The sequence below is a fragment of the Kogia breviceps genome, chromosome 12 (genome assembly GCF_026419965.1).
Source record: "Kogia breviceps isolate mKogBre1 chromosome 12, mKogBre1 haplotype 1, whole genome shotgun sequence".
NCBI lineage: Eukaryota > Metazoa > Chordata > Mammalia > Artiodactyla > Physeteridae > Kogia > Kogia breviceps.
The window spans coordinates 95,471,281-95,497,880 of NC_081321.1; the positions used below are offsets into that span (position 1 = coordinate 95,471,281).

The 26,600-nt window shown below is 38.5% G+C and overlaps 3 protein-coding genes and 1 non-coding gene across 6 annotated transcripts in view; 1 reads left to right on the top strand and 3 right to left on the bottom strand.

The window, feature by feature from the left end:
* Positions 1–12,386, bottom strand: part of ST13 (ST13 Hsp70 interacting protein) — a 30,829-nt gene extending 18,443 nt beyond the window's left edge. Inside the window, exons 1-4 of the mRNA XM_059081092.2 lie at positions 11,768–12,386; positions 5,466–5,523; positions 3,129–3,204; positions 1,158–1,228 (exon numbers count right to left, since the gene is read on the bottom strand). Of these exons, the coding sequence (XP_058937075.1) occupies positions 1,158–1,228; positions 3,129–3,204; positions 5,466–5,523; positions 11,768–11,877 (315 nt within the window). The 5' untranslated portion in view covers positions 11,878–12,386. The remainder of the gene's footprint in view (positions 1–1,157; positions 1,229–3,128; positions 3,205–5,465; positions 5,524–11,767) is intronic.
* LOC131767503 (small nucleolar RNA SNORA62/SNORA6 family) lies at positions 7,145–7,294 on the bottom strand. The gene has a single exon (XR_009338713.1). It is a non-coding gene; the product is annotated as a small nucleolar RNA SNORA62/SNORA6 family (small nucleolar RNA).
* Positions 11,630–26,600, top strand: part of XPNPEP3 (X-prolyl aminopeptidase 3) — a 63,308-nt gene continuing 48,337 nt past the window's right edge. Inside the window, exons 1-2 of one of the 3 annotated variants that reach the window (XM_067010310.1) lie at positions 11,630–11,679; positions 22,015–22,131. In XM_067010310.1, the coding sequence (XP_066866411.1) occupies positions 22,020–22,131 (112 nt within the window). In that variant the 5' untranslated portion in view covers positions 11,630–11,679; positions 22,015–22,019. Of the gene's footprint in view, positions 11,680–12,372; positions 12,582–22,014; positions 22,132–26,600 lie in introns of those variants that run through there. The other 2 variants (XM_059081089.2, XM_067010311.1) reach the window with 2 other exon arrangements.
* Positions 17,470–18,351, bottom strand: DNAJB7 (DnaJ heat shock protein family (Hsp40) member B7). Its single transcript, XM_059081445.1, is given in 4 exon segments — positions 17,470–17,534; positions 17,537–17,584; positions 17,587–18,267; positions 18,270–18,351. Coding segments are annotated over 4 exon segments (876 nt in total).

Genomic DNA, 26,600 nt, shown 5'->3' on the forward strand with positions numbered 1-26,600 from the left:
AAATGCAAATTTAAAAGCCACAAGGACATATCATTTCACACAGTAGGTTGGCAAAGATGAAATATGACAATATCAATAACTGGTGAGAATATGGACCAATCTTTTAAGCTGCAATTAATATACTACAGTGTTTCTCAAGCTTTGTTTCATTATCAACCCCCAAAGAGCCTTTTAAGGCAATTTTTTCTTACTTTTCACCCCCTCCATTTTAATACTGCAGATATAGTGCATATACGTGAATGTGCTATGACTTTTGGAGTACCACTAACCACTGTTAACACCTAAGTTTTTTTTCAAGCCCCCCTCCCAAGAACCAATTTTCACCACCTTGAGGGCACTATCTTTTGTTGAGACAAAACCATTTTAGAAAACTGGCGATAGATATCCCATTAACAGGCAATTCCACTTGTAGAAATAAATGTTAGATGAACTCTATAGTTTCAAGAGCAGTCCAACCAGATGCAAACTGAAATAGGTAAACAGAAAACAAGTATTTCAGAGACTGTTAGAGAGTATGATTAAAAGTAAAGGGAGGGGGCTTCCCTGGTGGCGCAGTGGTTGAGAATCCGCCTGCCAATGCAGGAGACACGGGTTCGTGCCCTGGTCCGGGAAGATCCCACATGCCGCGGAGCAACTAAGCCCGTGAGCCATGGCCGCTAGGCCTGCGCGTCCGGAGCCTGTGCTCCGCAATGGGAGAGGCCACAACAGTGAGAGGCCCGCATGCCGCAAAAAAAAAAAAAAAAAAAAAAAAAAAAAAAAAAAAAAAAAAAAAAGTAAAGGGAGGGCTTCCCTGGTGGCGCAGTGGTTGAGGGTCCACCTGCCGATGCAGGGAACACGGGTTCGTGTCTGAGTCCAGGAGGATCCCACGTGCCACGGAGTGGCTGGGCCAGTGAGCCGTGGCCGCTGAGCCTATGCGTCCGGAGCCTGTGCTCCGCAACGGGAGAGGCCACAGCAGTGAGAGGCCTGCGTACCAAATAAATAAATAAATAAAAACTAAAAAAATAAAAATAAAAGGAATTAAAGTGCTTTCCTACATGCCTTAACTCAGAGAAAGATTCAACTTGTGCTTTTCCTAGAAGAGATATGTCATAAAATTATTACAGTAGGTAGGCTTTCACATTCCTGGCAGCAAGCAGAAAATAAGCCATTGAACTTACCTCTACATTTTCATCTCCCATTTCTTGAGGGGCATCAGTGTCTGGTTCAATCACACCTTCATTGTCAATTTCTGTTGAAGTTAAGAAAATGAAAATAAGACCTGTGCTATCCAATATAGTAGCCACTAGCCGCAAGAGGCTATTAAAAATTAATTAACCTTGGCTAGTGAAACTGATGAACTGAACATTTTACTCTAGATTAATTTAAATGTTTTACTTTTTAAATTTTATTTAAACTGATACACTGTAAAATATTTCCCTGTCAGGCTTCCCTGGTGGCACAGTGGTTGAGAGTCCGCCTGCCGATGCACGGGACGCGGGTTCGTGCCCCGGTCCGGGAGGATCCCACATGCCGTGGAGCGGCTGGGCCCATAAGCCATGGTCGCTGAGCCTGTGCTCCGCAACGGGAGAGGCCACAACAATGAGAAGCCCGCGTACCGCCAAAAAAAAAAAAAAAAAAATCCCACAATCTTATTGTTTCGGTAAAACTATATTTCATCTTAATAGTCACATAATGCAAGGTATTTAGTATCATATTGTAGTAGGTACTCTGGCAAGTACATAGTTTCTATTTGTATTACATATCACACAGACATACTGATTTAGCATCACCAAACTGATTCAGTTGAAATACTGTGTTCTACACATCAATATACTATGTTTTTTTAAAAAATATTTTATGCAGATAGCACAAGTTATAGTGATACTCTGATGTAAATCATGATAAAATATTTAATTTTACCATTTTCTGCCTCTGAAAACACAGTACGGATAAATTTTAAACTAAAGGTATACTACTCATACAGAACTAACCCCCAAAAATAGCACTACAAAGAGCTATGCTGCAAACTTCATGATGGACAACTGTATAAACAAAACAAAGTAACTGTTATATATAAAAAAAATTTTTTAAACAATAAACATTAGGAGACATTTTTAGCAAAGAGTAAATTTGATAAAAGCAGTTTCCTCTCAACAGTCAAAAAAGAATGAAATTAAAATTCGCTACCTGAAATCAGAATTAACATCCAACAAAAAATTTTTAATCAATTTTTAACAGGAACTGAGCTTGTAACTTTTTCTAATTAAAACAGCTTGATTCCTGCACAAAATGCTTTTAGATGGAGTTAATTTTTTAAAAAATATTAGTCATGGTAATTGTTAGAAAATTGTAAGACTAAAAAAATTTTACAAAAAGTAAAAGATCTGATTAAGCCCCCAAAACAACAAACCCTTTCTAACATACCAAAGATCAATGGACTCAAAATTTGAAAAATGAGTATTTTCTTTTTTTTTTTTAGCTTTTAGATAGGTTCTGTGAATTAAGAGACTGCCCAAGTAATAACTGGGGTATATATTTATAGTCTCAAAGGACCTCCAAATTTATGAAGAAATTTGTCAGTTTGCAGTCTAAAAAAAACCAAACCAAACAAACAAATAAAACCCCAAGCCCATGGCATAGACATCAATTCTTCTAAACTGAACCAGTTTTATTAACACAGATGCAGGTACTAAAGGAAAATAATTTTTTGGTACTTGATTCATTTATTGGAAAACTTTTACATATGTCTAGAAAAACCTGGGTATCTGACCCAACTTATTCAAATACAAATTTCATGAAGTCTGAATATTGATCAAGTATTTCCATTAAAAATGTAACATCTGCATTGAGATATGCTATAAATACTCTGGATTTGAAGACCTAGTATGAAAAAAGGAAAACAGCTCATTGATAATTTTCCCATATTGATTACATGCTGAAATGTTAATATTTTACATGTTGTTTAAAATATATTATTTGAATTAACTTCAACTGCTTTAAATTTTTAAAACGTGGTTACTAGAAAATTTTAAATTTCATATGTAGCTCATGTTATACTTCTATTAGATAGCACTGATTTAGTCAATTTAGTAAAAATCAACACAGGACCATATCATGAGATTATCAAATACAAACTACCATCTCCTCACCTAGATCACTCTCCTCACTTGATGGTTCGTCTGTCTTTATGTTTTCCTCCGCCTTCTTACTATCCGTTTTTTCTTCCTAGCAAAAGGAAGGCAAGCAGTGCTATCAGCATTTAATAACACACCCAACATATGCTATTAATTTATACCGATTAATGTATAAACTACTCAGACACACTGTATTTCAGTTGTTGATGCTCCTTCTTGTTTTGTTTTGGTAAACTAGCTTTTGTTTTCTATTTTTATTTCTCTTTTTAAATTAAAGGGACTTCCCTGGTGGCACAGTGGTTAAGAATCCACCTGCCAATGCTGGGGACACAGGTTCGATCCCTGGTCCATAAAGACCCCACATGCAGTGGAGTAACTAAGCCCATGCGCCACAACTACTGAGCCTGCACTCTAGAGCCCATGCACTGCAACCACTGAGACCGTGTGCCACAACACCGAAGCCCGCGTGCTGTAGGGCCCACATGCCGCAACTGAGTCCAAGCGCCTAGAGCCCATGCTCCACGACAAAGAGAAGCCACTGCAATAAGAAGCCCACGCGACGCAACGAAGAGTAGCTTCCGCTCGCCGCAATTAGAGAAAGCCCGTGCATAGTGACGAAGACCCAACGGAGCCAAAAAAATTAATAAATTAAATCAAGCATAGGTCCAGTCCCTCATCCAAACCATTTAGAAAATGAGTTTTAGAATTTTAAAAATTTTGGATTTTAGGAAGCTAATAAAGTGGATATACCACATAGTATGTAACACCCTTATCAGGCACTGTAGTCTACAACTCTCCATAATCAAACACATTACTACTTTTGCAAAATAAAAATTTTTTAGCAGAGATATAAGTTAATACAATTTTGTCTTCACACATCTTTATCACATGGCAAAATATCTTACCTAGGGCTCAAAATCTACCAAACTCTGACAAATGACTCACCAAAAAAAGGAATTACTAATTCTGAAGATTTTACTTAACTTCTCTCATTTCATTGTTCAAAGATATGCTAAATAATAAAACAGCAAATTTTCTTATCAATTTAAGACAGCTAGTCAGAAGACTCTGAGGAAAAAACCCTTTTAGACATGAAGGCAGAAAATAGGAGAAAAAGGAATTCCAAAGGGAGCATTCTTTTTTTAAAAAAATTAATTAATTTTCGGCTGCATTGGGTCTTCTTCGTTGCTGTGCATGGGCTTTCTCTAGTTGCAGCGCGAGCGGGGGCTACTCTTTGTCGCGGTGCACGGGCTTCTCACTGCAGTGGCTTCTCCTGTTGCAGAACTTGGGCTCTAGGTGCATGGGTTTCAGTAGTTGTGGCACGCAGGCTCAGGACTTGTGGCTCGCAGGCTTAGTTGCTCCACAACATGTGGGATCTTCCCAGACCAGGGCTTGAACCCATGTCCCCTGCATTCGCAGGCGGGTTCTCAACCACTGCTCCACCAGGGAAGTCCCAAGGGAGCATTAAGAGTACATCTCCCAAGGGCTTCCCTGGTGGCACAATGGTTGAGAGTCTGCCTGCCGATGCAGGGGACACAGGTTTGTGCCCTGGTCTCAGAGGATCCCACGCGGAGCGGCTGGGCCCGTGAGCCATGGCCACTGAGCCTGCGCATCTGGAGCCTGTGCTCCACAACGGTGAGAGGCCCGCGTACTGCCAAAAAAAAAAAAAAGAGTACATCTCCCCCCACCTCCATCTCTAAACTTTAGATACCAGCAACCTCCTCCTGTTTGTACACACCTTTTTGGCAAATATGCTAAAGCAACTCCATGAACCACACTCAGAAATATCCCTCAGGTGGTAGGACAGAAAAAATTGAGAGTAACTAATTCGGGCTATTTTTTCATTTACTTTCCAAATATTAATAAAGTACCTACAAAAACACCATGCTACGTGCTAAGAAACAAACAAACAAAAATGATGAATGGGAATTCCCTGGCAGTCCAGTAGTTAGAACTCAGCAGTTTCACTGCTGTGGGCCCAGGTTCAATCCCTGGTCGGGGAACTAAGATCCCACAAGCAGCTCTGAGTGGCTTAAAAAAAAAAAAAAAAGATGAAGACTACAAATGCACACAGCCACAGAGCTTACCACTTATAGGTCATGCATATAACATACATCCAGCATTTATTCTCACTTACTCTATACAACATAGTGAACATTCAAGCCCACATTCTCAGTGTTAAATCAGATTATAGAGATTTGACGTCCAAATAGAAATTTTACAAAGATCTTACTTCCAAGTGATTTCTTGGGGAAATCAGGAATGGCAATTTGAGGGCAGAAGGTGACAAACATCCCTAAGAAACCTTATAGTACTTTATCACTAAACACAGAAATGAAATTCATAGCTTACCTTGGTATTTTCTTCCAATTTAGTTTTATGAGTAGCAGGTGGTATTTTACCCCCCATGCTTGAGGAAGATGAAAAAAAAGATATTTGTTTAGAAAACTAAAATTCAGTAAGCCAAGCAACATTTATTTATGCTGAGAAAAAGGTTACATATTTAAATAGTTACCTTTTCAAACCTTTAAGGGTAAACTCATTTGAATGCTTCAGTATTTTAAGGTTTTTTTTCAGCTTAAAAATTTATTTACTTTTAGGATACTAGTTAATAAAAATCTAACCCTTTCATTGTCTCAATAAGTCTAGTAAACTTAATTATATAGCTTCTCTGTCCATTCCCAGAGAAAAAGGAAAAGAGGCAGAAAAACATGCAATGACAAAATCATTTGTACAAATTGTTTAGAACTCAGTGATACACTTGAATCCAAAACTCTGAATTTTTGAATCAAAAGTTTGACATTTAGTAAGAATACCTCAATTAAATTCAAATAGGCAGTTTATAAAATAACCATATGAAGTCACAGTGTAATGATTCAAAACATTTGTTTCCTCTGACTAGTACCTACAAGGATTCTTCTTGGTTATATTCATATGCCCCTCACACTGTAGATTTTCTCCTTATCACCTCTAAACTTCACCCATTAGAATTTCTTCTTGGCCTTGCAAGCCCTTCTTTCCCAAATACTCCAGGCCAACGAAGTGAGTTATACATAATAACGAAAAAATAAGACCATGAAGAATTAGTGTTATATGCTCCTTCTGGGGCAGGCTCTGAAGCATATGGGCCACATGCAACAGTCCAGTGATTAAAAAGTTCAATGGATTAAGAGCACTCCACAATAGTGAGAGCTGGAGATCACAAAGACTTAACATGTGCCTCAAAAAAAAAAAAAAAAAAAAAAAAAAGAGGCCATTAACTTTTATGTAAAAGAGATATGTTAACTTGGAAAACAGAAAGGAACCTAGTCCAAAACACGTGTAAGCATCGATTCTTTATAACTGAAGTTATCAGAGCCATACTTACATTAATTTCAGTTGGGTGGGATATCTGGACATAAGGGATGAGTATACTGGATTGATTGATTGATTTTAGAGTGCCAGGTTATTATAAAGTGATACTTGGCAAACCCCAAACAGCAAGCACCTCCCATTCCACCTAACAGATGGGTCCCTTGGTACTATGTGAACAGACATGTCTTAGTTTAAAAGTGTTTATAGTATAGCAGAAACTAACACAACATTGTAAAGCAACTACACTCCAATAAAAATAATAAAAGACTTCACTTATTTAACAAGATTATTCCATAACTCTGGTTCTCAACCTTGACTGCCACTGGAATGAATCATGGGGATTAATCAAGACTCTGCTCTAGACAACAAAATGAATTACCTGGGGTCAGTGCCTGAACACTGGTAGGAGGGGAAAAAAAACACACCTCTTTGCCTGATTCTTTTGTGTAACCAGGGTTTTGTGACCAGTGACAAACCAGACTAATTTGAACCATATGCAACCCACCTTTTTAGGATCTTACATCAGGATACATCAAGTTAGTCTGAAAACAGAAAGGCCAAGTAATGCCTGAGAGGTCCAGGAGTAAGAAATAATGGAGAAAAGCAGAAGAAAACACAGGCCATTTTTAAAATGTTTTTTCATCTCTCCTTAAAGCTTTCATATATTAAAATCATACATTTGTAGCAAGTACCATTATCAAACTCCAGTCATTGGGCCAGAGACCCTTGTGATGTTAGCGAAAAACCTGCCCCTCATGTAGCACACTACCTACACTTCTGAGCTCATCGGCCAGTGGCCTCAACTGCAAGCTCTAACAATGTGCAAGTATCCTGGATTTAAATAGATATTGGTTTTCCAAAGTTCTTTTACCAACTTACACATCTATCACCAGTGTATGAAAATTAATCTGTTCCACACCTTGGCCAACACTTAGCTATTGTCCATCTTTTAAATTTTCAGCATTTTTAACAGGTGTGTAGTGGTATCTTACTGTAATTTGAGTCTCTTTTCATACATTTAGTGGCCATTTTAAAAGCCTTTTTTGGAAGAATTAAACTTGATAATGGAGGTAAAATGGTCTCCGTAGTCCAATGTGTAATATGCTTTCAGTGAATGGTAACTTTAATGTTTATTATTAAAATAAAACTTAAGCATGTGAAGATACAAAAAATAATAATAATAATAAAAAATAAAAGCCTTTTTTGTAAAGTTCACCTCTTGTCCAGCCTTCTCTTAGGTTGTCTATCATGTTTGTAGGTGCTCTTTGTATATTCCGCATATGCACATTCTGTCAGTTTTACAAGTTGCGAATGTCTTCTCCCACCCTGTGGCTTGCCTATTCACTCAATGGTATCTTCTGATAAAGCCAACATGAAGTAAAAGTATAAATGCAAAGTAACAAACGTAATGAGAAACAAAATTTGCAATTTCTTGTATGTACCATTTAATTAAGAAAAATGTGTACCTTTCCCATTCTGTTTAATGTGACAGTAACAAAAAAAATCTTCAATTACTCAATACCTTTGGTAAGGAAAAATGGCTCCCATGTGCCAATCATTAAATCATTACACAATCCAAAACATCTAACTATGCAATTCAGCAAAGTGAAATGGTTTAATGATAGGGAACAAGCATACAAACAGGACAAAATTCTTTAAAATTCTATTCTACCGAAAATATTTTCGAAAGAGCACAGTAATCAAATACCAGTTCTTTGCAGTTAAATTTTAATGAAGGCACTAGACTTCCTAAACAGTGTTTTTCCTAAGTTTCAAAATGCAGCATCCAGCAATGTATTTAGAGTGACATCCAAACACAGTCCTAACAGTGTAATTTATGTTAAAACTTTGGGAGGTGATAGTCCTGCCAACTAATGTGTTAAACTAAATCTAATCCTAAGGAAATATCAGACAAACCCAAATTGAGGGAAATACTACAAAATAACTGGCCCATAATATTCAAAATTGCCAAGGTCATGAAAATCAGTGGAAGACTGAAGAACTATTTCAGAACGAAGAGACATGACAATGAAGTGCAACATGTAATTCTGAAGATTAGATACTATTAATGTATCACTATCAGTTTCCTAAGTTGATGGCTGTACTGAAGAAGACTGTCCTTGTTTGCAGAAAACACACCCTAAATGGTGTTGGGGACACAGTGTTGGAAACAGTTCAGGAAAAAAGTTCCTTGTACTATATTTGCATTTTGTTTGCAAGCTAGAAACTCTTTCCAAAAAATTAAAAAATTTAAAACTTGGGAGGAAAACCCAAGGGAGTTTATTCATAAACCAGATTTAGAGTTTCTCACATTCCAAATTCTAGTTAACTATTGGAAGGTAACACCAATTTATAGGTACAGAAGTTTCATTTTATGCTTCCAAGATTTAAAACAAGATAGTTCTCTGCCAAAAACTGTAAACTGAACTTTGCCAATACAGGCATTTATGTGGGACCGCACAAGACTTCAGTCATAATTCTCTTAATTTGACCTACTCTGTGCTATATTTACTTACACACATGTACAAAAAACTGGGTGCTATATTTTAAATTCACTGAGGGTACAAATGCATCCTGTTCACTTCATTTAAAATATATGCTGAAAAGTCATGTGCCACGCATGCACTGTGCTGGAGACTAGAATACAAAGATACTCCCTTTGATCTTAAATTGCCATAAAATGAAAGGATAAAAGTAACTGCAAGAGGGGCTTCCCTGGTGGCGCAGTGGTTCAGAGTCCGCCTGCCAATGCAGGGGACACGGGTTCGTGCCCCGGTCCGGGAAGATCCCACAGGCCGCAGAGCGGCTGGGCCCGTGAGCCATGGCCGCTGAGCCTGCGCGTCCGGAGCCTGTGCTCCGCAACGGGAGAGGCCACAACAGCGAGAGGCCCACGTACCACCAAAAAAAAAAAAAAAAAAAAAAAGTAACTGCAAGATACAAAGTAGACTGAGTTGTGATATAGGAGAAAATAGCATCAGAAAATACTTCTCCCCCTAGAAAAACAAAAATATTCCAAAACATATTTCTTGGAAAGAATGTAGTCTCCCTGATTCCCACTGACTATTGGGCCAAAATTTTTTCATATTTCTCTTGTTCAATTTATTAAACTTATATGTTCTTAAAATCAAGTAAAATTTTAAGCTATAAACAATAGTAGAAATTATGGCAAATAAGCAAATGGACTGTCCTTCAATGTCTAAGCCTGGATATCCATGACTAATGTAGCATGGAGTAAAGGAAAACCTGAGATGGTTTCTACTTGAGGAACCCTAAAAGTAGAATTAGGTTTAGGAATATTTCTAGACCTAGAAGTCTCCACGTTCAGCCCTATCTCCTATAACTTTGGACTGCTTTAAGAAGACTAATACCAAGACAGAAAAGAGAGGAACTGATACACTTCAGAAACTACAATACTTGACAGAATTTTCAGACCATAAATCGGAATTCTCTACACAGCCACAATCACTCCAGCACAAGTTACAACACTGTTCTCCGATGCGTGTTAACTTTTTCTTCACAGTGTCCTCTCTCTACCTCTTTAGGAGTGGAACATAACATTGTATCCACTCAATATAACGTTCACTCTTAGTGACAGATATTTCTTCCTGCAGTACAGGTCCGCTTTACCTGGAATTTTAAGAACTTATTAACTGTAGGCTCTTTTCTCCAATGAGTAAATAAAAGGACGACAAAAGCACACAAATATCTTAAGTGACACTTTTGGATCAAGTTACTCAACAGAGAAAACGACTAAAATCTAGACTTCAATTCCTAGTCCTAAAAATTTTTCTGTTAAAAAGCAGAATTTGCAAAACGGTATTAACTGTCAACAACTGTTATTAAGCTACTACAGTAACTAATTTTAAGTGTTCTCAGAATTTTACATAAATAACATGAGCAAAAATCTTACAGTAGCTAGAAAACTGGTGGGGGAAAAAAGGACTGAGAAACTTCTTAGAAGAAAACAATTACTATCCCACCACAGACAACGTTGATAGATTTGAACTTAAGTTTCTTCGTTAGAACAAGCTCACTGGAAGAAATATTCTTTCAAATGTTGGCTAATCGTTGGTTCATCTTCCCCTATAAAAATATTACTAAAATAAACAAATCAACGATTAGGGTAGTACCTTTTAGGAGTCATATTGCATTACACTATTTATCACCTTTTTACTCGCTATTTATCACCGTGAGATGCAATTTGTATGTCATCTCTTTCAAATTCCTCACCAGAGGTACTGACTCTAAAAAATCATCTCGGGGAAGAGTTCCCTTTCTCCCTTAAGTTCCCCTCCAATACGCAGAATACTAATCTCTATTATATGCTAAATATCAAGACGAATTTCTGTACTTATTCATCTGTATCCCTAAACAGATTGTACTTAAACTGTTTCCTAGCTAGCGTCTGGCACAATGCCTGTCCAATTAATTCCACGCTCGTAGCGCCGTACTCTGGAGTTAAAGATAACAAAAGATCGTGTTAACATGTGAGTCCTTGAAAAATCAATTTTTAAAAAGTGTTTGGGGGGAGCTTTCCCTGGTGGCGCAGTGGTTGAGAGTCCGCCTGCCGATGCAGGGGCCACGGGTTCGTGCCCCGGTCCGGGAAGATCCCACATGCCGTGGAGCGGCTGGGCCCGTGAGCCATGGCCGCTGAGCCTGCGCGTCCGGAGCCTGTGCTCCGCAACGAGAGAGGCCACAACAGTGAGAGGCCCGCGTACAGCAAAAAAAAAAAAAAAAAAAAAAGTGTTTGGCATGACGGCACTGCCACTACGGACGTACAATAAGCGATTCCCAAAATAATTCTACGCACTTAGAATTGCTGTAATTGTAAAAGTAATCAAACACAGCTACCACTTTTATTGTAACTTATTAAATAACTTACACATTATCACACCACTTTTTAAAGGTACAGTGCGTAAAGGAGCTGCTTCGGGTCACTACGACCTCAGCAGGACACCAGAGATCTAAAGAAAAACAACTCCATGCGAAAGCGAAGTCTTGCCGCTTTCACCCCTCCCCCTCACGCCTAGTGTCCAGCCCGCAACCATCTGCTACTCCGTATTTCGCCGAAGACACACCCCTGGCGACCTCAGAGTGAAGGGAACCCAGCTCTGCCTTTTCCTTCCCTGCCTCTGAACCATCTAAGCTTCCCGATCCTCCACGAGCCCCTCGAGGTCGCCGCCAGGGAGCGAGACTCGCCGCCGAGCTCCAGGTTCCTCCGCCCCGCGCCAGCTCGGGCCCAGCTCCCCCTCCCGCCGTCCCTGTTCCCTCCCCCATCGGCCCTCAGGCCCGGGTCTCACCTCTCCACCCACTCCCTCAGGAAGCGCATTTCCTCGGTGTGCAGAACGCTTGGGTCCTGCTTGCACATTTTCACGAAGGCTCGAAGCTCGCTCACTTTGCGGGGGTCCATGGTCTGGAGGCGGCGGGAGGTAGCAGGAGGCGGCGGGCGCGGCGGAGGCTGCGGCCCGATCCCAAGCCCGGGCGCTAGCTCAGCGTGACCGAGTAAAGGGGGCGGCTGCTGAGAGGCAGAACAGACTAGAACCTCCCCCGCCGCTGGCTCCGCCCACCCAACGGTCTCGTGACCCCGGGTCCTTCGCCCGTTCCTTCCTATTCCTCTACCGCCGTGCCGCGCACTGGCTAGAATCTTCTAGAAGTGTGGCTGTTCGTGCTGGTGCCTGCCTCTCCACGCACGCATTCTTATCTTCACTCAGAACAGTGCTCTAGATGGATCGACCTCCTATCCGGTGCTTTCAAGGAGGCGGGAGCTGTCAGCCCCTGCGGGGAGTCATTTAGAATAGAATATTCTGTGATTGTGGCCGTTAAATGGAACACGACGTCATGACGCCAAAGTGGCCCTCCGGCCGGAGCGGCGATCACAGCTCTGGGCGTGACGTCAACATTCTGCGCCCCCGTGGGAGGAAAGCCCGGGGAGCAGCGCCGGCCGGAAAGGGAGGGACGCCTGGCCTGGTTTCCGGGCGACTCAACCCTGCCGGCAGCGGCTTCTTCGGCAGTTTTTCGAGTTTCCTTCCTGAAGCGTAAGCGTGGCGGCTATGCCTTGGCTACTCTCGGCAACTAAGCTTGTTCCCGCGGTAGCAAGCTCCCGCAGCCTCTCAGGTTAGACTCACCTCCCACAATGTTTCCTTCGGGGCTTGCTCTGAGAAGCCTGAGGCGCATCAGAGGGGTTCAGGTTGGTCTGAGGCGACCCCTGCTTCACCGGACTCTTCTGCTGGGGTTTCCACTCTCAAATCCTCTGTGCGCTCCTTGGATTTCTTCTCTACCCCGTGCCCCTGGAAAAGGGTGGGCCCTGGGTTCTCTCTGCAGTTGAGGTATTCTGAGAGGTTGAAATGACTGCAGAGAGAAAAGGGTGTGCTGTCTTCCCAGAGGGGCTGTCTTCAAAGTAACTCGGACCCATGGAAGTTGTGTCAGTTATCACACTTGCCCAGGTGACACAGTGTCTCACATCACGTAGCTCTTGTTTCTCTTAGGTTAACTTACAGTCGGATTTTCGTGTTTTCAAAGAGTAGACGTGAGAGCTGGCTGCAGAATGTACAGGAAACACATGTTTAGTACTACAAATCCTTTTAGTAGTTCCTCTCAGAAGAAATACTCCTGAGGCTTTTTATGTCTGAAAGCCTTGCTCGAAAAGGCGAGATAGTAAGTCAGAAAGAGAAAAACAAATATCGTATATTAACGCATATATGTGGAGCCTAGAAAAATGGTACAGATGAACCGGTTTGCAGGGCAGAAGTTGAGACATAGATGTAGAGAACAAACGTATGGACACCAAGGGGGGAAAGCCGCGGAGGGGTGGGGATGGTGGTGTGATGAATTGAGCTATTGGGATTTACATGGATACACTGGTGTCTGTAAAATGGATGCCTAATAAGTACCTGCTGTATAAAAATATAAATTAAATAAAATTCAAAAATTCAGGAAAAAAAACCAAAAAAAAGGAAAGAAAAGGCAAGATAGAGTAGTCCAGGAATGGGGGGCGGGGCATTTTTTTAGGGTGTATTCTGTCGCGAGCAGTGAACGTGAAGCTTGATCAGTGAAAGTTGAATCGTCTTTCAGGCAGATCTGCCATTGGATCATATTTTAGTTTGGGGGGCCGATAGGTGAACAATATGTGAGCCGGAGCATATGGTATTTGACACCAAAGTTATGTCTTGACATGTGTTTCTTATGTTGGTATACCTGAATTTATTGAAAATGGAATGGTAATTATATCGAGACTTACTCCTTACTCTGAAAGGTAAAAATAAAAAGTAATCATTGTTCAGTGCACAGAATTTGCTCTTTGCTTCTAACACTTAAGCTCCAGAAAGCTGTCCCTCTCCATGGGAGTAGGTGAATAGATATGCAGTTAGTCAGTCTTGATCACAGAGGCCATAACTTATGATTTAGAGCTGGAACCATTCTTTGCTTGTAACTTTGTTTCCATTTGTTGAGGCTTTGTGTAAAACCTCATTAATCAAAATTTAGGACTAGATACTGGATTATACACACCAGTGTCCTGGAAAAATGTAGTCATTATGCTTCATTTTGCTTCAGTGGAATAAGTAAATTTAACCACCTCTCATATTAACATCATAATATGCATATATAGGCTTTTTGAATGAATGAATGATCTCCTTGGATCTTCACAAGTCCAGTAAGTTAGAGCAAATATCATTTTACTGATGGGGAACTGAAACTAACACAATATCACAAGTAACAAATCAGGACTGTTAGTTGTATGATTGCCATCTAGTCCTTTTTCTGTTATACTTCTGCTAGGTCTTACTTTGTTTAGTAGAGTCCTTTTGGACCTTTTTATTGAGGCAGAAAGAATGTATATTCATTCAGTAACTTTTGAGTTAGCAGTCATTGTGGATGAATCTCCACTTCCCTGGAGTTACAGTCTAGTCAGATGATAGAGAAGCAACAAATAAATGAGAATATATGTATAGCGAAGGATGGTAATAGAGTCTTGACTCAAGTGACATGGTAGCTCAAGAAAGGCAATAATGGGTTGTAAGTATGTTATTCTGGTATTTTATAAAGTTTTAGAATTTGAAAATTCCACCGACTTTAGATGTTCATAAATAGAATTTCAAATGTGTGTGGTGCTCTTGGTTGCTTTTCCTTAGAAAGGCTCTGGGAACAGGGTGTTGAGTACCATAGGTAACTTCCTATTCTGTGGAAGTCATGCATTCCTAAAGTGCAAATGCTTTGGCTAATTAAGAGTGTGAGTTCATTAGTTGTGATATAGTTATTAACACCTTCTAGTCATTTGAGAAAAAGCAAAATAAAGCATTAAATCATTATGCATCAGCATAAGTAAGTTTTATATTTTAAAAGACTAGATCATTTAAATATAAGTGTGAGATGAGGAAGGGAAATATTGAAAATATTAAAGAATAGGTAGATGGCTTCCCTGGTGGCGCAGTGATTGAGAGTCCGCCTGCCGATGCAGGGGACACGGGTTCGTGCCCCTGTCCGGGAAGATCCCACATGCCGTGGAGCGGCTGGGCCCGTGAGCCATGGCCGCTGAGCCTGCGCGTCCGGAGCCTGTACTCCGCAACGGGAGAGGCCACAACAGTGAGAGGCCCGCGTAACGCAAAAAAATTAAAAAAATAAGTAGAAAATTTTTAAAAGCCTGTTTGCAGTTAATTCTATTAACATTAATTGAGCACCACATAGGAGAACTAAGCACACAAAAAAAGTTTCTATGCGAGATGGACAAAAAAGCAAGTAATTGTAATGTAACATACTAGTGGAGAGAAGGAAAAAGTGTTGATATTTTCTGGGGACAGAGAGGGGCAAAGAAGAAACGTGGGCGTGACTTCAAAGGTTAGGAGAGTTGAGACTTGAAAGAAGGCTTAAATTCACCAAGCCAGCTAGAGTGATGGAGCCATCCTGGCAGAGAGAATGAATGCGAAGGCCCAGAACTCTGAAACAGAATGACTGGTACAAAGCTTTGCATCATTAATAAGCCTGGAGCTTTTTTGAAATATTTTGCTGGGCATGTTAATAGCTGTTATACCAAAAGGGTTCTGTGGTCAAATAAGTATGGGGAATGCTGCATTTTATAGTGCTCATAATAGACTATTTCCATGTCTGTAAGAGGGAAATGTCTTTGGCATTAATTTGCAAAATGTATTTGACCATGGAGCCCTTTTTCTCTGGTGAGTCTTGAACTGGTATCCCTTTGAACACAGTTTGGGAAAAGTTGGGCTCAAGCATGAGATGTGTAAGAAGACACATTATAGAAAGTCAAGTTGGGAAGAGCTGGTGGCTGGCTGGTGGAGTGCCTTGTATATTATGTTAAGCAACATTGAGTTTTCCTCTAGGAAATAGGAAACGAATAATTTTAAGTTATTGAATAAGATTAAATCTGAATTTTTAGTTATCTGTTAAGAATAAAATAAAAAATGGACCAGAGGGCATGTTATTGCATTCTCAAATTTTCAGAGACACTGGTTTTTGCTTTTGTTGAAAAATTGCATTTTTTTCTAAGTCTGATTAGTCCCACATGTGTAACAAATAAATAAATTCTACTAAATGTCACATTTTATATAAGTGGCATTTAAAATACTCTGAGCTTTTATGATTTTATTTCCTGCAAATAAGCATTAAATGCTAATTGTCCCCAGTCTCTCCTGTAGAATAAATGAACTTTCCTTCCCACCCACCTACCAACTAAAACTCAAACAAAACAAGAGCTCATGCTTTATTCTAGCAGTCATTTAAAAATAGTCGATCCTAGAATTTTTTCTGGTTTCCACATTTGTTGCCTTGCTATATATCACTGAACTATGTTTTTTGAAAGGTGATTGGGTTTTAAGTGGTACTAGGTTATTTGCTCCCATCTTTTAGTCACATTAAAATTTATAGTAATTATATTTCTAAGATAAAAGATTAATATGATCAATAAGATATTTTTGTTAAAAAAAAAGAATTCAGTGACAGGGAACATGCAGGATGCAAGTCAATGTAGGAAATTCTTTTTTTGTTGCTTAATAAATTCAGGTACCTTGAATGTAGCACATCCAAATTTAACACCTCCAGGCCTATCTCAGATTAATGGCACCTTTCTTCTTTCAGTTGCTAAGGCCAAAAATCCTGACTTCTGTCATACCCCACATCCAGTCTGTCAGCAAATTCTGTTTGGCCCTACCTTTAGAATATATCCAGAGTCTGATCTCTCTTTATCACCACCGCCTCCACCACCCTGGCCAAGCTACTGCAGTCTCTGGCCTGGATTGTGGCAGTAGCCTGCATTTCCCTGCTTTTACCCCTGCTTGCTTAGAGTCTGTTTTTAATGACGGCAACCAGTGTAGGCCTGTTTAAGTATGTCAGATTATGTCACTCTTCTGCTCAAAGCCTCCATTGGCTTCCTGTCTGACAATTATAACATAGTTCATACTGTGATCTAGCAGTCCCTGCATAATGTGGTCTTCTGTTACCTTTCTTACTTCATCTACTTGCTCTCATAACTGGCCACACTGATCTCCACGTTCCTCAAACACACCTTACACAGTCTGCTTTAGGGACATTTCACTTGCTAGTCCTGCTGCCTGGAATCTTCTTTGACCAAATATCCACATGGCTAACTCCTTCATTTCATTTAGATCTTTTTCCTGGCTACCTTAGCTAAAATTTCAAAACTCATTCATCTTTGCTGTTTTCTAAATTCTTAATATCACTGTTACCACAAATTCATCTTTTTCTAACATACCTAATCCAAAGAGCCACTCATCAGATGTTTATAGTCCTGCTAAATACGTTAAAAATGTAATCTTAGTGTGGTATTAAACAAATATTATCTGCAAAACTCTAACAGAAACGCACAAAGATGGTGTGATGAATTGGATTGACATATATACACTAATATGTATAAAATGGATAACTAATAAGAACCTGCTGTATAAAAATATAAATAAAATAAAATTTAAAAAAAGAAACACCTAAAGAGTTGTGTTCAAATGTTATATGAACATAATGTGTCTGAAGAGTCAATTTAATGATTCCTTTTAGTTGACTTCTTCTTCTGGACCTCTTTATGCTTCTTTTTTTTTCCTCTTAACCACCTTCTTTGAATCCTGCTGAGAAAATAGAGGGATTCCAGTTGCAAAAGTATATTGAGATACATGTTTGGGGCTGCAGGATTTTGGTGAATAATTGTTGAATGACCGTCTTCTCCAACTGCATTCTTCTGCAAAGTTCTCTTCATCTGCCATACCATTTAAAAGAAAGGACTTCAACTCACCATCGTCTTTGTCTCTTTCTTGATCATTCTCAATAATTCTCTTTGTATTGGTATTTCTGCCATTAACAATTTTACCTGAAGTTGTAACAGATATGTAGTTGCCCATCCCACTGTCATCAAATGTCAGGGAAGAGAATGAATTAAGGCCCTCATGGCCCAGTGAACCACATAGTATATATCTTATATCATATGAAGAAAATCTCTCAAAAGCTGGATATTCACTGGATGTAGAGAAAAAGGATCTTTCACCTCTGTTTCTGCTTCCATAGGAGCTTCTTGGATTATTTAAAAGGTCTTCAAAGAAATGAAATGAAAATGGGTCCCTTTTACGAAAAATTTCTTTAAAAACATCATCTGGTTTACGGAATGTGAAGCCATACTCAGAAGAATCATCAAAATGACTTCTGCCTCCACCATTTACTCCTTCTTTGCCATGTTTATCATAAATGTCCCATTTTTCATCATTTGATAATACCTCATATGCCTTAGCTACTTCTTTGAATTTTCTCTCGGCTTCTTTATTTTCTGGATTTTTATCAGTGTGCCATTAAATGCCACTTTTCCATAAGCCTTTTAAATTTCCTCAGGTGAAGTATATCTCTGCAATTCTAGAACTTCATAGTAATCCACCATGTTGTAACAGATGGTTGGAAAGGGGTGCTCAGGGTAGTGAGAACCGTGGTTTCCTCTCAGCATAGGCTCTGCTGGTGTTGGTGGTAAAGGCAGTGACTGCAGATAGGCACATTTTTACATTGAAAACAATGTTATTACCATGGACCACTGCTAGGACACATTAGGATACTGATTATATGGCAAGCAGAGTTACAAGCTTATGTCAGGGAGGGCTGCCTTATTGTGTCATTATGGGGTTGGGGTAGGGACTAGACCTTCCAAACGGAGCTAGTCCACAGTCGTAGCAGACCATCCTTAACCCTCTGTGCTATTTCCCCTATATTTTCCTGGAAGCTTCAAACAGTTCCTTATAAACCAGTGGGAGCTGTTGTTTATGGCCACAGCATGCCCCTTGCATAATATGACCTCTGGGTTACTGAGCTTTAATAACTTCAAAGTTGTTCCATGTTTTGGTTTGAAAAAATGAAGAATTTGTGAACTACGAAAAAATATTCAAGCACTTGACATTTATTTCAACCTTAGTAAGTCATTGTATTAGTCCTGAGGCTGCCATAACAAATTACCATGAACATGTTTGCTTAAAACAACAGAAATGTATTGTCTCACAGTTCTGGAGGCCAGAAGCCCGAGATCATGTGTCAGCAGGGCTACACTCCTTCCAGGGGCTCTAGGAGAGAACCCATTCTTCCCATCTTCCAGCTTCTGGTAGCTATACATATTCCTTGGCTTGTGGCCACATCTCCTGTTTCTACCTCCATGGTTACATTGCTTCCTCCTCTTCTGTCTCAATTCTCCCTGTGCATTTCTCTTACAAGGACACATGTCATTGGATTTAGGATCAACCCAGATAATGCAGGATGATCCGTTCATCTCAAGTTCCTTAACTACATCTGCAAAAACCCTTTTTCCAATTAACAGTCACAGGTTCTGGAGATTAGGATGTGGACATATCTTCTGGGGGCCACCATTCAAGACATTGCAGTAATAAAATCATTTTAGTGCACTGAAGCAAGCTTATTTTTAATGGAACAGGGCAGCAAAAATAACAGTCACAGAAAGAATAGTATTTAGTGAAATTTCTATATACATTATACATATATATGTCTGTATATACTAGGTTACTGTGTAAAATATATTTCTTACTGTGGGTCTTGGTTTTAAAAATTTGAAAGCCACTACCTAATCTAACGGCTTTATTTCACAGGTGAAGAAATAAGTGCAGAGGAGTTACATAATATGCCAAGATCACGTAGATAGTAGAACTAAACTAGAACTAGCACTTTTTTCTACCATACCATGCTGCCTTTAATTCTTTGTCTTAGATTGCCTTCCGGAGTACATACTTATTTCCTTCATTTTTCTCTATGGTTGCTTCATCTTTCTTTTTTTTTTCAACTTTTTCATTAAGAAAAATCTCAAACATATACACAAGTAGAGTAGTCTAATGAACTCTGATGTACCCATCACCCAGGTTCAATAATTATCAACTCATGGCCAGTCTTGTTTCATTCAAACCCCATTCATCCTCTCCGCAATCCACCCCACCCCCATATTATTTTGAGACAAACCTGAGGTCATATCACTTCCTCTGTAAATCTTTCAATTTATATCTCTAAAAGATAAGTTTCTTCCTTTTTAACATAATCACAACACCATTATCACACGTTAAAACAAATATTACTTCCATAATACCATCAAATATGCAATCACTGTCCCAATTTCCAGTGATCTCATAAATGTAATAATGTATTTGTTTTACAGTTTGTTGCTTGAATCGGGATCCAGTTAAGGTTCACATATTACAGTTGGATGATAATGTCTTTTAAGGCTTACTTAATCTATAGATTCCCCCTTCCATATCTTACCAACCCTACCTGCCTTGGAATTTTATGTGGAAAAAGCTGAGTTGTTTGTCTGGTAGTGTCTCTCACAGTCTGGACGTTGTTGATTGCTTCCCTGTGGTGTCACTTAGCAAGTTTCTCTGTATTTTTATAAATTGCTTGCCTCATCTTTGTTAAGCTTTCAACCTGTGTAGACTGGGCATATTCCTTAATTAATACGTATTCTGTACATTTTCTAAAGACAGATTCCAGGAAATACTTGTTTAATATTTTGCCCTTTTTCTCATTTTCCACTATTCTTAACTGTATTTTCATACTGCCTGGAAACCTGTACCATTTTCTCTGTCTTTTTAATCATTCAAGAAGCTATAATTTTTCTCAATATCCCTCTGTAAATTTAATTCAGAGTTAATGTTTAAGACTTCTTAACTCTCCAAATACACACGCTGTCGTTCATACTTTATAATCCCTACTAAAACCTTTAACTTGATCCAGACTTAACACGTTTTGCTGTTGTAGTGATTGTATGTTCACAGGGAGATTGTACGGTACTAATTGTATTGTTGGGATTTAGCTGAGAAGACTTACTGAGTGACAGCGTAGAGGGATAAGAGCAAAGATTTTGAAGTTAAATAAAACTGAGTTTGAATCCCAGCTTCCCTAGTACTAACTATGTAACATTGCACAAATTACTTCTCTGATTCCTTATTTGTTAAAAAAAAAAAAAAAAGGCGATGATAATGCCTACCTCATGTAACAGTTAAAAATCTAATTCCTTAGTTTGGTGTACAAAGCCTTCAATGGTCTGATTCTTACCTTGCTGATCTTTTCCTCTCCCACCAGCAGCAACACCGACCTGAAATTCTCTTTCTATCCCTTTCTATCCCTTTTCCCTCTACACGCACACATGGGCACATGTGAATGTGGTGTTTTCTATGCCCTCCCTTTCATAATCTCATTCATGATACCTTCAGCTCCCCTTGTCACTTTCACTCACTAATTCCTACTCAGAGTAGGCATCACCTACTTCTGCAGTCCCACACAAGCGCCTTTTGTGTGCTTCTCTGTTGCCCAGATCACTGTGTCCTATCATCGTTGTACCTGTCCCACAGCGTTGTGTTGGTTTTTGTGCTGTCAAAAACCTTGTGCATGAATCCACCACTGCATTCACCATGTAGTATTGCTCTGTCTCACCTCCACTAGACTATATGTTCTTTGCAGACCAGGACAGATAGTCTTGTGTTATTCTTGTGTCTTTCCCAGCATGTGCCCATCACACACTTAATAAATCTTGCTGAATGAATGCTAATAATATTGCTTCTTATGGGCTAAATATGATTAAGCATTTTTCAGACATTATTTCACTAGCTCTAGCATTCCAAGATTAAATGAGATAGGATGTGCATATTTTCTCAAACTTCACATATTCTCAATAAAAATGTTAATTCTTTTTCTGAATTTTAGGATACAGCATAACACTACCTCAATGAAATACTTCCTACCTCCTCCCTTGCTTTTGTTTGTTGTCTTTCTTCTGTTCCCATAGCTCCTATTCATACGTTAATCATACTGTGTGTATATATACCTCTATTATATTCCAGTAGACTAAAGTCACTAAAGGTAAAGATGATCTTATTTCTGTATCCCTAAGGCCCAACACAGGCTTCTGGCTGGCCCAGAGGAAGGGCCATATAAATACTGAAGGAGATACTAATTTGCATTTTTCTAAAGCATCCTACTACTGGAGGTAGATAAATGTGTATATACTGTGGGGACTTTCTAGGTACACTATTCCATTTCATCCTCTTTATCTCTCCTTCAGGATGCATGTCATGTTCACAGCGAAGGTACTCCCTGCAGCCCATCCCAGAGAGGAGGATTCCAAACCGATACTTAGGCCAGCCCAGCCCCTTTACACACCCACACCTCCTCAGACCAGGTGAGGCCTTTTAACTGTAATGACTGTCTCTCTTTAGGGGCTTTGTCTAGAACTGTGCTATCCAACAGAATTTTTGCAGCAGTGGGAATGCTCTAAAGCTGTGCTGTCCAATACAGTAGCCACTATGCACAAGTGACTACTGTACACTTAAAATGTTGCTAGTGCAACTGAGGAACTAAATTTTTTAAAATTTTATTTTAATTAATTTAAATTTAAACAGCTACATGTGGCTAATAGTACTGTATAGACAGCACCATCTAGAGCAATAAATACGATTACCCTTATAATTCAGAAGTATCAGTGAAAAGTATGTATTTCAAGATTTTTTAAAGAAAAGTTCTGTTACTTTCTAAAACATGGTGTCTAGAATTGTGTTCTAACTATTGATTCCTTGTGAACTACTGTGTTAAAGACATTTTAGGAAACATTTTTCTTGAAAGCATTAAATGCTCATTTCAATATTAAGAAAAATATTTTTATATAGGTTACACAAGATTTCCAGATGTGATTGTCACAGCTTTGAGAAGTGATAACAGTGATAAACGTGATGCAAAAAGTTGATAAAGGTTTACTTCACTAATTTTTTTTTCTACTTTAAGATTCCAGTGTTGCTGCTGGAAGATGTGTCATCACTATTGTTCAAATTCATACCTAAGGTTTTTTGTTTTGTTTTGTTTTTTTAAAGACAGTTAAGGGATGAACTATGGTGAATGAATATCATCCCAAAGAAGTAGGCAGGGTAAAACCAAACGCTTTGTAGAAAAAGCAGTCAGGTTTTCAAGGGAGATTAATTGTTGCTTCTGCCATGGGAAGTTAAATCTGTATTTACTGTGTAAGCATATATATTAATAATCTAAATTGCCTTTGGAAATATGTTGCTCTTTCACTGTCTCCACTCAGTGAATGATACCAGTGTGTCTCTCAGTGAGGGCTTCCTTTTGCTGATTCTTCATCAGACTGGAATTCCTGCTGGGAAGTCGGCTGAGACTCAGGAAATGCAGCTCACCACTGAAACACACAGGAAATCAGAGTTTTTCAAAGCTGTAAGGTAAGCTTAATAGCAATACAGTTGGTATTAATTTAAGTATTTCTCCATCCAATCAACCTACCTGTAGCTTCAATTTAATACTAAGCTTTACCAGCTTTGAAAATTACTGATTTCTCGTGGTGAGATACTTTTACATGGTGAGCTGCATTTTCCAGGCCTTGAAACTAGTAATCATATTGTCAAGATGATGGCCTCTGTATCTAGACTGTTATTTGTGTTATGTGCATGTTAACTATGTAAAAAGTGAATGTAAATAAATACACACATACAAGTTCATATATATACATATGTTCATATAAACTATGTGGGAAAAGGAATACCTATCATAATTTTTATTCTCCTGTACAATAGGGATTGGGGTAAGTGAGAAGGGATAGAGGTAGATAGAATTTTAAAAGAGAATTGTCAGTGTTAAAGAAACCACCAGATGTACAATATCCAAAGTGTTAATCACTTATCTTTCTCCATGTAGAGAAGCAAAACTTACAGAAGTGTTCAAATAATTGTGGGGTGGAGGAAGAGTCATTTATTAAGAAAAATTAAGAGGCATCTAATACTTTTTTAAAAATCTCTTTTATAAAGCCAAGTTCAGTTTGTTAGTTTGGGGTTTAAAAGTATGTTTCTATTATGTGGTTTGCTCCAAAAGGTTTCATGTTTGGCATATTTCCCCAGTACTTGCCAGTACTTTAAACTTTTGGAAAATATCTCAGTCCCTTTCCTAATTATTATACAAGTTCCATATATATGATAGACAAATTAGAGAACACAGATAAGCATGATTTTTTTAAAGAAAAATTTAATAATTTTTTTTGATTTGATGATAATCCCACCATTCAGGGATAACTACTATTGAGATTTTAGTATATTTATCTTTCTAGACTTATTTCTTATTTAGAATTGTGTGTACATGTATACACACTCTATATGCTGATCAACTATTTCCTTAAAATAAATTCTTAGTGGGAATTACGTGGCAGTCCAGTGGTTAGGACTCGGTGCTTTCACTGTGGTGGCCTGGGTTCAATCCCTGGTCAAGGAACTAAGATCCTGCAAGGTGCGGCACAGACAAAAAAAAAAATTCTTAGAGGTGAAATTACTGGGTCAACACCTTCTGGATTTTGAATTGCCCTGGATTTCTTTCAGCCATACCTACCCAAGTTTCCTGAAGCAACAGTAACTTGGAAGGTATTCAGCAGAATGACATGGGAGATAAGGAGTTCTGTGCTGGCTGTGCTTACTACTGCTTTAGATGGATATAAAGAGTCAGATTCACTCCCCCAAGTCCTCTTACTGATTTTTAAAACTTATCCTTTGCTTAAAGAAATCTGAGCATTGTAGACTATTTCCTCTTTCTATGACATTGCCATCTCTGTGTTAAGGACCATGTCTGTAGAAACAGAAAATGTCAGTTCATCCTCCTCGATCATTAATATGCCCTCCACTTATTATCACCCAGGAAGAAAAGTGAGAAGGCAGGTGGCATTCTGAGCTATATACTATTATGAACCATAAATCTACTTTTTATAGTAACTGTATAAGAAAGACACTTACGTAGTTCCCTGACATTGCAAGGTGTTCAGCTCCATAAACAGCTCCCTTCCAGGGAATAGGAAGAATTAGTGCCTAATTAAGCATTATTTCTGAAAACCTATATTTCTAACATTTTTATGTTCCTAAGCAGAATTAATTTTGGAATATGTGATATAGTATGGAGCTTAAGAAAGGGCTATGCAGAGTTAGGCTTGTCACAATGACTTATCTGACATATCCAGAACCGCTTCTTGGTTTTCTTTCAACTACAGCAGTGAATAGATTCATTGGGAAATAATTAAATTGTGTGGGTCACAATTTGAGGGAATGCTTTTACCATATGCTTTTTTGTCCCTTATCATCAAAACAATGGCTGAGACTGTATAGTTATTGTCAAGTATAATATTTAAAATGATGAAAAGTTTGGTTCTAGAGTGGGTTATAGATAATAATTCCCAAATCTTCTTCCCTTAAAAGTTTCAAAACCAGTTAGGTATCCATCTTTAGTTTAGTGATAGTTTAGTTGTAGTTCTGCCTTAAGCAAGGGGTGTATTTTTTTGGTTTGTTTTAAGTTTTGTTAAATATGGTTGACTTTAATAACATCTAAAAGATAAAGATTTATTTTGATGGGGTGAGATTTTTATACTATTTAAAAGATTTAAATATATGTCCAAGAAATGACAGAAATTGAAAGTGGTTTAAATCTGCCTAGACCATTGGGTGAGCTTTTTCAAAATATATGTACAAGTCAGGATCCCATAGACTTACTGAATCAGAATCTCAAGGGAAGGGCTTAGACTGTGAGTTTTGAAGAGCTCCCTGGGTGTTTCTGATGCATACCGTTAGCCTAATGGGTACTCACTCACTCCTCTTGGGTGCATGAGATGCCTACCAACTTAGGAAGGCAAGCTAGATCTTTAGCCACAGGCCATGTTTTGAAGCAGAGTGTGCCCTCCCCATGCCTCTCTGGTGTCCTCATCCCCAAACACTCAGTTTTTAAATCACCACCATCAAACATTTACTGAATGATGACTTCACATTAATCTGGCCATTTCAAAACACATTTTATAGATTTCACCTGATAAGCAGAGTAGTAATCTAAAGTTTTGTATTCTAGAGTTTTTAAATTTAGGCCTACTTTTTCCATAGATATTTCACCTTGAAGTTAACCTGTTTTTATGAAGTAATGTATTTTCTTTTCTTACTCCCTTTGTACCTATGGAATTTTAAAAATAATATATATTCATATTGATTATACAATTTCCTCTAATCTTCATCTTCTGAATTAGATTTTAATGCACAGTAAAGATTGGAGTCTTTACATATATAAGTTTATAGGTAAATAAACGTATATTTAACCCATATGTATGATACATGTTGACTACTTATTTCAAGGTACCATTATACTGATAACTAGCTTATAGAAATGCCATAAATTGCCATCCAGTGCAGAGTTATAGAATATTTCTCTTTTTGTTACGGAGAGAAGAAAGAAAATTTTGAAATGTAATAATTTTCATGTGGTTTAAATACTGGTACATTAAAAATATATGACTTGTCTGTTTCTCACTTTAACCTTTGTGCATATTTCTCATTCATATCAAGAAATTCTCTGAGTTAAAGATTAGCAAGAATCTACCCCAGGAAATAATCAGGAATCTTCTAAAAAACTGAATAATAAAAAGCTCCTGAATCACTTGAAACTCATTCTTGTCATTGTGTGAGAAAACCAGATAATTCAGGGCTTTCATGTAAATAATTACTTTGATAGGGATAATGGTCATCCCTATAAATTTTACTCTTTCAAGATCCTACCTGGCTTTGTATTACCAGGATGACAACCTCTTCAAGTGTAAATTATTTATTGTGGTAATAATTTTAACTAATATTT